At 43.6% G+C, this 15,935-nt stretch overlaps 1 protein-coding gene across 7 annotated transcripts in view; it reads left to right on the top strand.

Annotated features, from left to right (window-relative positions):
- The first annotated feature begins 266 nt into the window (after positions 1 to 266).
- Positions 267 to 15,935, top strand: part of Gramd1b (GRAM domain containing 1B) — a 181,302-nt gene continuing 165,633 nt past the window's right edge. For 4 of the 7 annotated variants that reach the window (XM_051197136.1, XM_051197138.1, XM_051197137.1 and 1 more), the window contains exon 1: positions 11,252 to 11,889. In XM_051197136.1, the coding sequence (XP_051053093.1) occupies positions 11,513 to 11,889 (377 nt within the window). In that variant the 5' untranslated portion in view covers positions 11,252 to 11,512. Of the gene's footprint in view, positions 530 to 11,251; positions 11,890 to 15,935 lie in introns of those variants that run through there. The other 3 variants (XM_051197141.1, XM_051197140.1, XM_051197148.1) reach the window with 2 other exon arrangements.

Below are 15,935 nucleotides of genomic sequence, written 5' to 3'. Positions count from 1 at the left end.
TGGGGCATGGGTAGTGAGAACCGTGATGAGCCTGGTGTCTATACAGGACAGGTGAGTGCTGACTAGGACTAGATGTTCTTAGAGTCTTACTGGGGAGACTTCATTATGGTGGTGATGGGAAACTAATGTCCAGGTTCCAGGGTCCAAGGTCCAAGGTCCCACCTGCAGAGAAGGCACACTTGCATGGAATGAGATCATGTGAGCAAGCTTTTAAGAAAGGGGACTTTGCTCTGACTATCAAGATTTAAACCACTGCCTGACTGCATCCCGGAAAGAGGTTATCTGCCTGTGGAGACCAAATCAGAACTAAGACCATGGAGAAGCTCTGTTTAAAGGTCTTCTAGTGTTTACTGAGCTATTCTAGTTGAAGATAGCAAGCTTCATTTAAAAGGAAGATTTCTCCTTTCTGCTTCTGGAGTTCTTCCGTGGAGTGTCCAGTTGGCAAGCCTTTCCATAGCAGAGGCCTTGAAGTGCAGGACTCACCCAGTCCTACTGTCTTGCTGAGACTTATGGGTAGACTCTTCAACAGGTAAGAAAGGCGTGTTAGAAGCTAATTAAACCTACATTTACATTATTAATGACAAATGAAGCTGTTTATGCCTTCTGAACATGGCCTAAAAATTACTTTTTGTTGCTAGGAAGTTCTGCTGGGAGTCTGAGTAAGGGAGCTCTGCTGGATATTTGGGGCTGTATTTCTTTTTAAAAAATATTTAGAATCCAATGTGAATGCCTGAGGAGAGATTAGTATTAAGTTTGTGGTCTGTTTTATTGAAGGAGCTAATAGAACCTGACTAAATTAAACAAGAGAACAACATGTATCCATTTGTGGGATTACAACTCTAAACACTAATTTGTTTACCGGGGCAGGGGGTTGGGAGAGTGTTGGAAATCAAATAAAAGTATTCACAAAAATAAATGGCAGGGAGAGCCAGTTGGCATAGCACGTAGGAATACAGATTTTATAGCACAGAAGAAGGTTGACAGTAGAGCGACGGAAACGCTAGTTGTCTTGAGAATACTTAGGCTAGAAATAGTTCAATGTCCTAAAATATTTAGGACATTATAACAAACCTATAAGTTAACTGTCATTTTCCTACCTCATTTTCAAGATAAGGAAACTGAGGCCTAGGGAAATTATAGGTATCAAACCTATATCTGGTGAACTTTTAATTTGTTTTAAGGCCTAAGTGTCCTACATTTACTTTAAACTCACAGGGTAGAACATGTAAGTTGGTAACTGACTGGTAACTTTTATTAAGCAGTGTTGTTTCAAGAAAGTTGTTGTAATATTTAATATAAATAAATATAATGATAATAGAATATCAACTAATACTTTTAAAAGATTAGTGAGATGGAGAGATGGCTCAGTGAGTAAAAACACTGACCTCCAAGCCTGAAGACTGACTTTAGAACTCACATGTGCTTGGAAGAGAAAATTGATCCTCTGACCGTTGACTTCCAAAAGCATGCTGTGGCATGTGCACACAGCCCCTGCAAGTACAAACAAACAAAAAAAGCAAACAAACAACAACAACAAACAAACACACACACACAAACAAACAAACAAAACTAAAAACCCCAAACTAAACCAACCAACCAAACAAACAAATAAAAAACATTAGAAAACTAAAGTGCATCAGGGGAATTTCCTACATAAAGGCATTCTAGTCATGCAAAGGGAATCTTCCCAAAAGCAGAGAAGCATGCCACTAGATCTTCTGTGCAAAGCTAAACATTCACACTGACACACTGGGATTCACTCTCCCAACAGTGCTAGTGCTCAGCTTACTCCTTACTCTGTGTGGGCTTATGGAGGAGGGGGGTAGATGTATGTAGATGAAGACAACGTGACTGTTGGGAACTCTTGTGTACAATTTGCTTTAAATTATTTTTGAAGTCAAAATGCTACTTCAGAAAACAGTACTAGAAGCTACTGAGGTAGGTTTTGATCCAAAGATGTTTGATCAATACATAGGAGTTTCCAGTTTCAGCCTTCTGGTCACTGGTCAAGATTTACACTGCTAGTGTCTCCGTTTCTCATCATGAATCTGTGAGACAGGACTGAAGGAGGGAAAGCATTGCAGTAAATATCTAATGTTCCTTTTAGGGCTATAATTCTATCACCTAAGGAATATCTGTAAAAATGTTCAGCTTTAATCCCAGCACTCAGGTGGCTCTCTGTGAGTTTCAGACCAGCCTGATCTACATTGAGAGTTCTGTCTTGGCCATCTAGAGCTTCATAGGGAGACCTGTCTCAAACACAAAATGGGGGGGGGAGTCCAACTATTAGACAGAATTAATATCTCCCAAAGGTGCCCTGTTCATTCAGGGAGTGGCTAAGGGAATAGGAAGTAAGGCTACCTTTATTCTGGATAGATACCCAGAAGTCCAGTCTGCATTTAATGACATACACTGAAAGTTCACAGTGTAGACATTCTATGTTATTTAATGAGAGTCCTTCAAGTTGCTAATTAAAAATTTTGCCTATTCAAATAAACAATTATTTTTGTAAAATATACTATTTGCTTTATATTTTAAAAGATAATTTTTAATATAAACTCTTTTGTAGTAGTGGGAATTGAATCCAGGGCCACCTTGTCCATACCTGGAAGTCTATCTAGCTTGCTTTTTTCTTCTCATGTTTTTTTGTTTGTTTTGTTTTTCCTGTTGCCCAGTGGCCTCAAACTCCTACACTGAGGTGATTCCTTGGGACTGCCCCAGACTTAAATCTGTATTTCATACACCACTATTACTTAAAGAAATTTCTTCTAGTTTGGAGATTCTGAGATCTACAGCAGAAACTTCGGCCTTCACTTCCCCGAGTCTCAGTTTCAGGCTGTGTAAAATCCTGCACGGGTGCTGGCATGGATGTGACATGTGAGCACAGTGGTTCAGTCATAACTGCCAGGAAGGAGCCAGGGATGCTTGCCTTTGGGACAGCTCTGGGGCAGAGGGTTGCCAAGGTGGATGCATATGGAATATTCCTGAAAAGTAGAAGCTGATAGGCAGAAGGCCACAGCCAATGCAGACCTGTATGGGAATGAATTGTTTACAGATACTCCCTCTAGCTGTGTGGCTTGCAGAAAGAGAAATGACTCATTATGCAGTGGGAATTAGTTATGAAAGCCAATGATGAAAATCATCTGTTGAGCCCAGTTGTCTTCAACATCTTCCCGTGTTGTAACAAAAATGACTTAAAGTTTCTGCTTGGCCTTAGTATATAAAGACTGTCCCTGGTGCTCAGCAAATGTAGTATCCTATCCTAGCAGAGCAAGTCAGGCACCTGTCTCTAGACTTATTTCAGTGTTGTATCTCAGGATAAAATGTTACAAGAGTTCTGTTATAGCTCTACAAGTAGTTGGAGCATGGCATCCAAGTAGTCCTAGGTATTGGCTTGCTTATCTGTGAAGATCGGCTACTGTTTTTTGATTTAGGCAGTAGAGAACAGCCTTAGTATTCATTAAAACTAAAAGAAAAACTGGTTGGTTATTCAGTTGCTTAAAAGAAATCATTCCCTACAGCTTAAGAGCCTTCTGGAAAGGGTTAACCTTGTAACTCTGGCCTCTAACTTCAAGGAGCATGTAGAAAACTCTATATGTAAAGCTCAGTTTTGTCCCTGTGTTTCAGCAGAATACATCACCTTGCTGTGCCTTGGTTTTCTACTGGCCAAAATATGCAAGGAGTAGTGGTTGAACCAGATCATTGAAATCTCCCCTTCACTATCCTGGGATTCTGTGATCAGGGTCATTTTTTTTTTTTTAAAGCCAGACTCACCTCAGAGTTTCTCAGCACTCCCCTGCAACCTTACCAAGCTGAAAAATCATCACCTTCCAATGAAAGTATTCTTTACTGGATCTAAACCATGCCTACTCTTTTGTCTGCCTCAGCATCTTTGCTGGAAGCACACCTACTCCTCCATTTACCTGGAAATCTCCTCTACAAACCTGCAGCCCTGGACTACATAGTTGCCTTTATGACATTCTTTGGATTGGTATCTTTCTGCTGTGTGTCACACTACATTTGGCACATATTTCTATCCAAGTGGATTTTCCTTTCAGATTGCACTTTTGAGACTGGCTTTTTGCTCTTTCCTGCCCCCCTCCAGATTTGAAGCAGCCAAAGCCAGAGTCTTCTGTGATGAGCTTTCAAAAGAAATATTTTAAGGAAGAAAAGAGTACATCTACACAAACTTAAATTTTAAAAAATCCTCTTTTTAGTACCTACTATTACATGTGCTGAGAGTCTGGGAATATTAAATGCTTTTTTGATTGATTTGTTAGATTACCAGGTACACCACCAAGCTTCAATTTTCTTAGCAGGTATAAGCAGAACTCCATTTTAAATGACATAATCATGCAGTCACATTTTGTTCTTTTGAAACATAACATCTCTCAGCAATGAGGCACATACACAATTTAAAAGGGGAGTGGCAGCAAAACACAAACCATTATTGCCCCTACCCCTACACACACATACACACACACACACACACACACACACACACACACACCTCACAATGTAACTCCAGGTACTAGAAGAGGTTAAAGCAGGAGGGTATGAATTCAAGGCCAGTTACACAGCAAGACCTTTTCTCAAACAAGCAAACAAACACTGACTAAAAAGAATGGTTTGGAAATGAATGAATGTCTTCTACCCATTACTGGGAAGAACAATCTAATTTTGCAGTCTAGCCACTTATTACCTGTATTTACTATCTAACCTATAGCAATGTCATTTCTTCTCTTGCTACTCCATTGAAATTGTTGCCTCAGAGGTCATGAGAGACCTAATTATCAAATGTAAAGGAATTGTCTCAATCTTTTGGGAATAAAAACATGAGCTGTAGAGAGACCCCAACTAAAATTTACTCCTATCTCCCACTTGGAAGTCGTATGAACTTGGGCAAGCATCACAGTATAACCCTCTCAGTGTTCTAAGATGGGTGTTTGAAAGCAATTTGCCAGGGTTGTCGGGAACACCACATAGTGCTTTGAGCATGAAACACATCTCTTGGTGCCTGGCTTGCTGTAGCCATGTGAGCAATGTCGATTCCTTATTTTACTTGACTTCCAAGTCATGGCTCTGAACAAATTTCCACACAGGACCATTTTCCTCTCTCAGCTCCTCTCAGTCCATTGATTTCCATGCCTGGTTTCAGATTTTCACCCAGATTTTTACCCGAACTGTTTGCTATCCAGAAATTCAATACCCCTAAACAATGATCAACTGATAGTCTCCTAATTGGTCCTTTCCTTTCCTAATATGTATTTCAAAGTGTTATCAGAGTTAATATTCTCCTAAATACAGGTCAGTAGTAAGTCCTTAATGTTATTCTATCCACCAAAATTGGAAGGAAAAAAAATCACCAAAAAAGAAAAAAATCAAACAAAACACATTTAACTTGTATCTTTTTGTTAAAGGAATAAAATCTAACATCGACACTCAGATGAATCTGTCTTCCTTCATCTCCTAGGACATCTTTTCATTGGTTCCAACCTGTCCCTTTACTTTGCAAACACCATTTTTACTCCTCCATGGCTTCATTACTCAGAATCTTATGGTCTTATTTTTATTTACTTATTTTATTATTGAGCCTTTTTTTTTTTCTCAAGACAAAGCCTCACTCTGTGGCCCAAGTTGGCTTAGAAGTCATTAGCTTAAGTTGGCCTTGAACTCATAACAATTCTTCCTTAGCTCTCTGAATTTTAAATACCATTTCTTCCACGGGACCTGTCTGGACTACCTATTTCCCTCTAGTTAAAATACGCCCATCTTTCTACTCACATCTTATCTGCGTATGATTCATCCTGACTTGCTGGGCAGTGTGCCCCCATGCATTCACTGCATCTGATTTCTCTTGCACTGTCTCCAGCATTCAACATGGAGTTTATGTAGTGCTCTGATTTCACAGTTACTTGTATAAATTAATTGGAATGGAAGATCAACACAAATAGTCCTGTTTTCTAACAAGGAGATGATAAATGCAATCAGACACAGTAGAGGCTGGGGTAATAGCTTCCTATGTGCCAAGCTCTGTTCTAAGCGGTTGCTGTGGTTCTAGAGTACATGAGCATGCCAGGAAAAAGCTGCTAGTCAAGACCTTTAGTACGCAGGTGGGAAATGGCCACATCCAATCTGATGGTGAGTGACAGAAAGGGACTGGAGTGTAATCAGTGCTCCAGAGGGAATGTTCTATGTTGATTCTGAGGAATGCAACTGTATTACCTAGAAATGGTATGACCAGCCAAGGGGAAGATGGGGGTGACATTAGGAAGTTGTTGCCAGCCCTGCTTTGCACAAAGATTGTCCTTGCAAGACTTAAGAGACAAGAGGGATGGCATTTGCCTGTACTTTGATATTACATGTCACAGAGAAGGGCAGCCAAATGTTATGCAAAATCTCCACTGAGGAGCTAGGAAATTGGAGGGTTTATCTGGTGGCTGCCCTTCTCCCAGGATGACCAGGTGATGTTAGAGATCACCCAAGCTCCTGTGAAGGCTGATGGAAGCAAGCCTCTGCCAAATTTGTACATTGCCCAAGGCTGCGAGCACTCCTCACCCTCTATTCTCAGGAGAAGGCTCTCCATCAAGGTCCCCCAGCACTTGGTGGCTGCTCTGCTGTGGTTGACTTAGATTGTATTTAGCAAGAGCTGCCTTCATACTCTACCGTGCTTTTCCAGACACACAAAGTTAGCATGGTTCTTTCTGACTTAAACACACACACACACACACACACACACACACACACACACACACACACACACACACACAGAGAGAGAGAGAGAGAGAGAGAGATTGTTTATGTGCTCCTGTGAGTGCTTGTGTATTTGTTATGCACACAGCTGTCAGGAGACAGCTTGCAGAAGGCAGTTCTCTCTTACCATGTAGGTCCCAGGCCCAAAATTCAGGTGGTCAGGTTTTCTGGCATGCAACTTTACACACTGAGCCAATCTCCGTATGCTTCCTAAGTGGTTAGCTCCTCTAAGGGGTAGGGGGTGTGAAAGGAAAATTCAGAAACTAGAATATACATAGGAAAGGCAGAATTCAGTGACTCTCTCCATTTGTGCTCCTATTCCCTTACTCTCTATGCCTTGGTCCTTCCTGTTAAACTAGTCATTGGTCTCCATGGTTCTAGTTTTCTGTGCAAGGTTGGGAAGCAGCTTGTGAATGGCAGGAAGGTCAGCGATCAAAAGGCCTGCAGCCAAGGACAGTCTTTTCAGACCAAATTTTTAAGGGGGTGGGGCATACGTTGAATCATTTCACCCAATTACTTGAGACAGGATCTTTCTATTTAGTTCAGTCTGAACCTGAATTTTGAATCCTCCTGCCTCAGCCTCCCCAGTGCTGAGCCTCCTCAGGGATGAGCCAAGTGCCTGCCAAATTGCTTTTGTTTTAAAGTGGAAAACCTGAGCTTTAGATCCTCACACTGGTAGGACGGATATGGGTCTTTAAAAGATAATCTGTTTTCTTCCACAGCCTCTAACTAAGCTCCAGTTACCTTTTAAAGCTCGAAGGAGAAAGCCACTCCTAACTGGGCTTAGCCATGCATTCCAGTCGTTCACTGGCCTTAACCTTGGGTAAATGTTTGTCACTGAACATGAATCCCCCACACTGCCCTTTGCATGAAGTATGCAGTAATTTAAAAAGAAGAAACTAGAGGGGATCAGTTGCCCATTGCTGTTGCAGCATCTGCTACATTTCTATCCTCATCTCCAGCTTTCCTGCAAGCCACAAGTTTGCTCACATATTCCTGGTCTGCTCTTGTCCATGCACTTGGACAGATGCTGGGTTGGTGCGTGACTGCATGTTTTCACAGCATGCTCATCTAAGTGTGTATTCAGGGGACTTCTAGCCTCAAAGCTGTTGGTTTTCTGGATAATGTACTGTGTTGTTGCAGGTCACCAGAAGTAATAGACAGGTGCTGGGTGTCCTGTGTCGACAGGAAAGGAGAGCCGGTACAGCTGAGAATAAACAACAGTCACTTGGTAATATGAGACCCATTCATTTAAAGTTGGAGGCCTAGAGGTGGGGTTGGAGGTTGGGGGTTAGGATATTCTGGACACCATCTGTCTGCAACAACCGCCCTCTCCCCACCCCCACCCTAGCACACACTCAGATGAGGTCAGTCTGAGAATTGAGGTGGTATTTAGAGTCAATAGGAGAGACAGGAAATGTGGGGAGGGGAGGGTGCAAGTCTGAAAGGGAGTTGTGTGTACTTTTTGGCTATGATACCCTCCATCAGTTGCTTTGGGAAACTGTCATCCCCCAAGATTTGTGCTTCTTTTTGCCTACTTGTGAAACAGCTGTTGGAACCGAACAGTTACAATCTGGAACTACCAGGGCACTACCTTCTTGAGTTGATGTTCATTGTATGATTTTCCTGGCCTCTACAGTGGTTTCCAAAGGCCTGATTCTGCCCTTGCCATTTTAGTCATTGTCATTCATGGGAGTTCTTGGATAAGCTTCTGTAGCTCTTCCCACTTTCATTATTGCAAGAAGAGGGTAGTAACGTCTGTTATGTTAGCAAGGTCACTGGGAAGATGGAATGTGATGTATGAGAACCATTTACAAAGCCTGAAGGTCATATACAAATAAAAAGAACATTGGAAAGGTTCAAAGGAAGAAATATCTGGCTTGTTCTGGGTGAGCTTTGAGGGGACAACAGCTGACAATTGCAACTCTCTGTGTTCCAAAGCAAACAGAGACAGTTGCAGTGGCTGGGGGGTGTGGGGTGTGGTTTTCTTTTTGTTAGTTAGTTTGTTTGGTTGGTTGTGATAAGGTCCTTCTAAAGCTCAGGCTGGCCTCAAACTTTCTTTGTAAGTGAGGATGAACTTGAAGTCCTAATTTTGCCTGGGGATTTGATGAGTGAAAAGGATAAAGCTTTAAGGAAAGAAGAGGCTGCGGGTGGAAGTGAGTGGAAGACAAGGTCAAGGACAAGGGATGCTCTTGGTATCTGCTTCTTTGCAAGCAAGACCCTTTTAGATTTGGTCTGGCAAAGGTTTTCCCTCAGGCCAGGTAAAATGTAAACAATTATTCTCAACCACTACTGTGCCCAGAGCTTAACTGAAACCTCAGAGGATTTTAGGTGTAGACTCTCCTATGGGACACCTGGCTGAAGTCCATGGGAGGAAAAAGCTGGTGGTTCTTCTTCTTCGTCTTGAAATCGATGCATTTACATTCAGAAGGCCTATGAGGTGTGTGTGTGTGTGTGTGTGTGTGTGTGTGTGTGTGTGGTGTACCCTTCAAATTATCTGACCAATTTTTTGGCCTCTAAATGTATGGTAGTGCTCCATTTCCCTTAAGCATGGAGACTATGCTCTCGTATATCAACAGCCCATCTAAGGGTCAAGTTCTTTGAACTGGGAAGTTGTCAGAACTTCTACAAAATGTTCCTCAATGGAGGAGATCCAAGACAGCAAACAAACTATGTAGATCCTTAGTTGATTCCTTAGAGTGGCAGCCAAGGCTCTGAGCCCAAGAGCTTTCCTGCTCTTTGCCAGGCCTGACACCTGATGGAAAGTGGCTTCTTCTTCTGTTATGAGCAGGAGTTAAAATAGAGTGAGTGATACGAGAGCATATCAGTTCAAGCCAGCAGCCGGATGTGAAGGAAGGGTCAGAAAAGGGACTGATACTCTGGAATCACCAACAGATGGATATGGCCTTGGCTATTCAGTCAGATGCACTTCCTTTTTTTTTTTTTTTTTTTTTTTTTTTTTCAGCCTCAAGGAGGTTGTGTAATGTCAGGATGTCTCAAGCTCCCCCCCCCCATGTGTCATTACAGGACATGACAGTCTGACATGTGGCCAGCTGTTACCTAAGATGTCTTACTGACCTGTAGGGATATATTTCATTTTGCAGTGACTTTTTATGACCTTTGAAGGTGTGATTTTTATTTCCCCAAAGGGAAACTGGACTAACAAATGGCACCTAAGAGAATGGGTCAAATTGTAGACCTTGTAGTGGGGTCTTTGTTGTTCCCTATGGTTTACCCTTGAAGAGGCAAATGCCTTGCTTCCAGGTGGGATCATTAAGTGTCAAGCCCCAGCAGGTTAGGTTCCATCCAACAAAGAATGTCTTCCCAGAGCAGATCACTTCTACCTTTTACAGCTTAAGGCACACTAGGCAAGGGGGTGTAGCACACTGATATACTAGAGGGATTGTTCCATATGTCTCACATCAGAGGCCTAGGGCCACAGCAGATTTTGTGACCCAGCCCCTGTGCCCCAGCAGACTGAAGCAGCATCAGAAAGACTCAGAATGTTCAGGGATGCACTTGACTCTGGGATCTGAGGGCATGCTGCCTTTGCTTAGAATGGGCCTATACTGTTGGCAGGGTCACCCACCATGTACAGGGGAAGACATTTCCTTACTGGTCCCGTGTGTCCTGTGTCTTTCCATCCAGTCCTTTGTCTCTCCTTTGTGTCATGTCAAGTGCCCTCAGCTTGCCATTTTGGAAGCAGCCTCCAGGAACCTTCCTTTCTCTTTGGACTATGCCCAGTCTTCCAGGTCAGCACTCCACGAACTCAAAGAATACATGTCTCTTTGAAGAAGAGAAAGAGAGAGAGAGAGAGAGAGGCTCTGCTGAAAAGTCCCTTAGTTTTCCCTCAACCCTGTGTCTTGGGTGGTCTGAGAGCGTGGGCTGAATCCATTGATTCCCCTCCCCCGAGGGGGAAAAAAAAAACAAACAAACCAAAAAACAGGGAGTTCACTAACCAGAGCTGCTTGGCCAATCATTGCCCTGAGAAAGTTTGGATTGTGCTCCTATTTCATTTGGCTGATTGGAGCAGCCTTGAGTTGGAGGTAGAGTCCCTCCCCAAGGGATTCCGTGTACAATTACACGGCTGTCGCTGCCTGTGCGTGTCCTTTCAGGATAGCTACCTACTCTCTCCTCAACCCCCAGCTCCACCGCCTCCTCTTTTTTTTTTTTTGCTTTTATCTAGTGTCTCCCTTGCTCTCTCTCTCTCTCTCTCTCTCTCTCTCTCTCTCTCTCTCTCGTTTTCCTCTCCCTCCTACCACTGCCTCTTCTTCCAGCCCTCCACTCTCCTGCAGCGCCAAGCCGGCTTCCCAACGCAGTCTGCTGAACGCAAACCACTGAGAGTTTACAGCGCAAGCCCCTTGGGGCCCTGGGCCGCCAAGTCCCGCTAAGGCAGAGACAGCAGCAGAGCGAACGAGCGCAGCGGAAGACAAACACGCGGGCGCGCGAGGGGAGCCCCAGGAGGGCAGGCGGGTGGCGAGGTTTGGCAGGCGCCTGTCACTACGTCCGGGGTCGCTTCTCCCGCGGCGGACTGCGCGAGGAAGAGCGCTCCGAAAAGTTCTAGACGGCAGGAGGCGGCGTCCCCACCAGTCCCCTCCTCGCGGCGCTCCAGGAAAAGGAACTTGATACACTGGCAGGCTCGAGCTGTTCGCTGAACGTGACAGCGGATAGTGCCACCGGCCCCGGAGTGGGGAGCCGCGAGGAGGAGCTGCGGGCCAGGCTGCAGGTGGAGGGCACCGGGCAGCGGCCAGGGACCCCGATGCCGGCGGCTAACATGATGGAGAACCTGCAGCTGCCCGCCCTGCAAGTACCCGAGCCGCAGGGCGCGCCCGAGGGCAGCGCGGTGTGGTCCAGCTCGTCCACCCCCACGCTCCGCCGCCGGCGCTTTAAAATGCGCCGGATGAAGAATGTGCAAGAGCAGAGCCTGGAGGCCGGGCTGGTAGCCCCGGACCTACCCGGCGTTCTAGCCCCGGGCAAGGAGTTCCTGCAGCTGCCGTCCATTGAGATTACGCCCTCCAGCGACGAGGATACCCCGTGGTCCAACTGCTCCACACCCAGCGCGTCCCCGCGCCGAAAGCGCTTCCTGCTCCGCAAGTGGCTGAGGGTGAGGGAGCGGAAGGAGTGCAGTGAGAGCAGGTAGGTCTCGGTTTCTCTCTAGCTGTCTTCCCTGGCACCTCCCGCCCCTCCCGAGAGCCGTCCAGGGCCCCAGGGCATTCTGGTGGAAACTTCCGGGACCAAAGCTGGAGCTTCTCGCGTCACCAAGGTGTCTTCAGGAGCTGCCAGGGCACCAGAGCTAGAAGATTTGTCTCCACAGCCCAGGACTAGGGACTTTATATCACTTGGTAGGTTGGCATAGATTCATGCTGCAGTTCATCTCTTGATTCTCACAGCAAAAAAGAACAGTAAGATGGTATCAGTTAGCATTTGCTGAGCCCTCACTGAGTGCAGACTAGTGGGTACTTCTCCCTGTCTCCAAATTACATCCTCAGGCAAACTCTTAAGGTAGATGGTGCTATGATTCCATTGTACAGTGGAGATGGTGGAAGACTAGTGAGAAAAGGCGCCTCCATGTGGGTTTCCAAATTCCATTTCATTCTTTGTCTTTTTTCCTACACTAAGATGCCCATACAGGTCCATATGCCTAGGTAGAGGTGAAGTATTTATTCACCACATATCCTATCCTACCGTGTCAGAGGCACATCTCTTTATCACCATGCCAGCTCCAGGTTTGCTAGGTAGGTGTTTGCTGTTCACATCCAAGAACTGGTGTGAGGCTCGCAGGGTAATTACATAAGCCTTGGTGGTGTACACCTTCTAGAAGTTGTCCATGGTGGAATGGAGGCCCCCAGTACTCATGGGTACCATGCCACACTCCCCATTTGCTTTTGGCCTCAGGGACTATTGTTAGCAGATATTTGTGTGCTGTTGGGTGTGGAGCATTGTTGTTGTGGTTGGTGGTGGTGGTAACTAAGTTATGAATCACTTAATGGGGATCATTCGCTCTATTTGGTTCACTTTCACTCATTCTCACGTAGGCAGCATTTATTGAGTGGGTCTCCGGAGCTCAAGAGTGACACCAGCGAATGGTGCTGATGTTGAGAAGGGTTTGCAGGATGTGAAGGGATGTAGAAGCTAAGCATGGTAGGACACTAATACAAACATCTATTTGACACACAGCCACCTCCTAAATAAATAAATAAATAAATGAATGAATAAATAAGTCTATGTGGCACCTGCTTGTAATCCCACAACTAGAGAAATGGAAGCAGGCAGATCCTTGAAGTTTGAGATATGTCTGGGTTACATGGAAAGGTTGGCATCTCAAAAAAAACCCCAAACCTAAATGAAACAAAACAAAAATAAACCAACTCACTGTACAACAAAAGAAGTTGAGACATGCAAATTTCATTCACATTAAAGAGAGGAAGCCATTGGAAGATTTACACTATATCACCTGTAGTGGTTGTACACCAAAAGAGAAGCTTGGAAACATAGTCGAAGTCTTGGGAAGGAGAGGTTCAAACCATAACACATGCAGATAGGAAAAAGAAAACATTGAGACACACATGAAATCAGATGCATAAGATGGACTAAGGGAACAATATGGTAAAAATGAAAATAAACAAAGGTGTGTGATGTGTCTTCATGGTGCTGGGGGCTAGGGTTGGGTTATGCAGGAGATGACCCTCTGAGTCTTCGTGGCTTCTTCCATTGATTCACCATGAAATGTCTCTCCTGTTTGCAATGACTGTACAAATTCCCAGTTATGGGCCTTGGGGGCAACAGGTCTTTCTTTTCTGGCATTCCACCCTGTTGCCTTTTCCACAGCGCAGCGGGAAGTGATGGTTGATGGGGGATATCTCAAAAACTAAACCATCTTTTCCTCAAATGTGAGAGACCTTAAAAGAGGCATTGGCATTCTGTCACATCTATTGAAGACAAAATATAGAGGAGAGAGTCATTCATTGCTGGCTAACGTTAGGCGGGTAGAGCTGAATAAATGTAAGGAAAATGTTTCTGATTTTGAGTTACTTAAGGGTATGGTACAATATTAATTTTTAAAAATTGAAGTAGGAAGGATAGCCTTAAAAATAAGAGGTTTATTTATTTTACCTCTTAGGTATAACTTAAGACAGTTTTTTGTTTGTTTGGTATGTGTGTGTGTGTGTGTGTGTGTGTGTGTGTTGGCTTATTGAGTTGGAAGAAATTGTGTATCTTCTCATCCTTTGGTATCCATGGAGGTTGGTTACAGGTCTTTTTGTAGTCACCAAGTTTCTTATATAAAGTGGCATAATAAGTGCATATAACCTGTACACATTTTCCATAGATGTAATTTTTCACTCTCTCTTTCTGTGTGTCATATGTATGCATGTACATATGCATGTACAAAGGAATTGGTTCTATCTTCATACTATGAGGATTCTAGGAACTGAACTCAGGTCTTCAAGCTCAGTGGCAAGTGTCTCTACCTGCTGATCCATTTTATTTTTTTTTATGCATATAGAGTATTTTTTATTTAATTTTATATAACAAAGTCCAATTAAATGAAAACAAACATATATACACAATATTTGGGAATTTGGGCGTCGTTCTTTCCAAACTACTTCCTGCTGGTAAGGGGCGCTGTCTTGGGGGATTCGAAGAAGATTCAGATATCCTAGCTGTAGTCTGTAGGGCTGTTTTGTCCAGCTGTTTGGAATGTAGGATCCTGCTGATCCATTTTAATGACCTGTTTTTTCATACACTTTAAATCATCTCAGGTACCTATCACATTGTAGATGCTATCAAAAGAATTGCTGTACTGTATTATTTAGAGAACAAGGATAGGAAATGAAATCTGTTTTGTATGTACATGGAGGTGCATGTCTGTAATCCAAGCATTAAGGAGGCCAGATGATTGAAAATTCAAGGCCAGCCAGGACTATATAGTGAGATCTAGTCTATATGTTCAGTATAGGTAATTTTTTCCCCAAAGTCTTTCTATTTCTAATTGGTTGGATCTGTAGATACAGGACTTTGAGATACAGAAGCCAACTGCATATGTAGAAAAAGGCAGACTGAGCTGGGGATGCAGGTCATCCTTGGCTATATAGTAGATTTGAGACCAGCCTGGGCTAAATGATGCAAACAAACAAACAGTACAAAATCAGAGCCAAATTCAAACAAATCAGCACAGCATGGAATGCTCTTCCATTCTGTGTTTTCACTGCCTAGTACCTGCCCCCTTGTGGTGACCCATAGATGCTCATCTATGCTAAATCTCGAAGTGAAAGTCTCCTTGTTCACAAGTCTGAGAAATTTTCAGGGGAGAGGGATGAGTCCAGAGCTGAGATTTTTAAAAAACATATTTGTTGAAATATGATTTAGAACAGTTGGGTGTGGTGACGGACACCTTTGATGTCAGCACTCAGAAGGCAGAGGCAGGCAGATCTTTGTGAGTTCGAGGCCAGGCTGACCTACAAAATGAGTTCCAGGACAGCTAGGGCTACATAGAGTTATTCTGTTTTGAAAAAATCAAAAAAAGAAAAGAAAGAAAAAGAAGTATAATTTAGATACCACACACACACACAATTCATCTTCAAATTCTACTGGATTTGAAGCTGAGAGTCTAATTCAGTGATAGAGTATTTGCAGAACATGCACAGGACCCTGTGAGGAAAAAGTATTTAATGCCAGGCTGGGGAAAGTATTTAATCCAATTTTTTATATTGATAGATGTGTGCACACACCCCACAGTTTATTTTAAAACTTTCTTTGTCAACACACACATACAAACACACAAGCACACATACACAGTCATACCCTTTAGCTAGCACTGTCAAACCCCCAACCCTCCCACCTGGATCACCAGCATTAGATACTTACTAATCTGATTTTTATAGACGTCTGAGTTTTTAAAAAGCCAAATGTCTATTGAAGATGGAAGTGGATGACTATCATTTTGTCTTCTGTTGCTATGCCAAAATTCTTGGGACTAGATTAATTTTATTTATTTATTCATCCACTTATTTATTGAGACAAGGGTCTCAAGTATCCAAACTTGGCCTTGATAGGGATCAAGTGATGCTCCTGCATCTACTTCCAAATGCTGAGATTACAAGTGTGCATCATGCCTGGCTTTAGTTTCTTCATATACCAAGTGGAACCAACTCAGTGGGAGTTAGTGCAGGTTCTGAACAATG

Source organism: Phodopus roborovskii, unplaced genomic scaffold (assembly GCF_943737965.1).
Source record: "Phodopus roborovskii unplaced genomic scaffold, PHOROB, whole genome shotgun sequence".
Lineage (NCBI taxonomy): Eukaryota > Metazoa > Chordata > Mammalia > Rodentia > Cricetidae > Phodopus > Phodopus roborovskii.
Note: the sequence above shows the minus strand (reverse complement) of the source record. Positions and strands in the feature narration are given on the sequence as shown.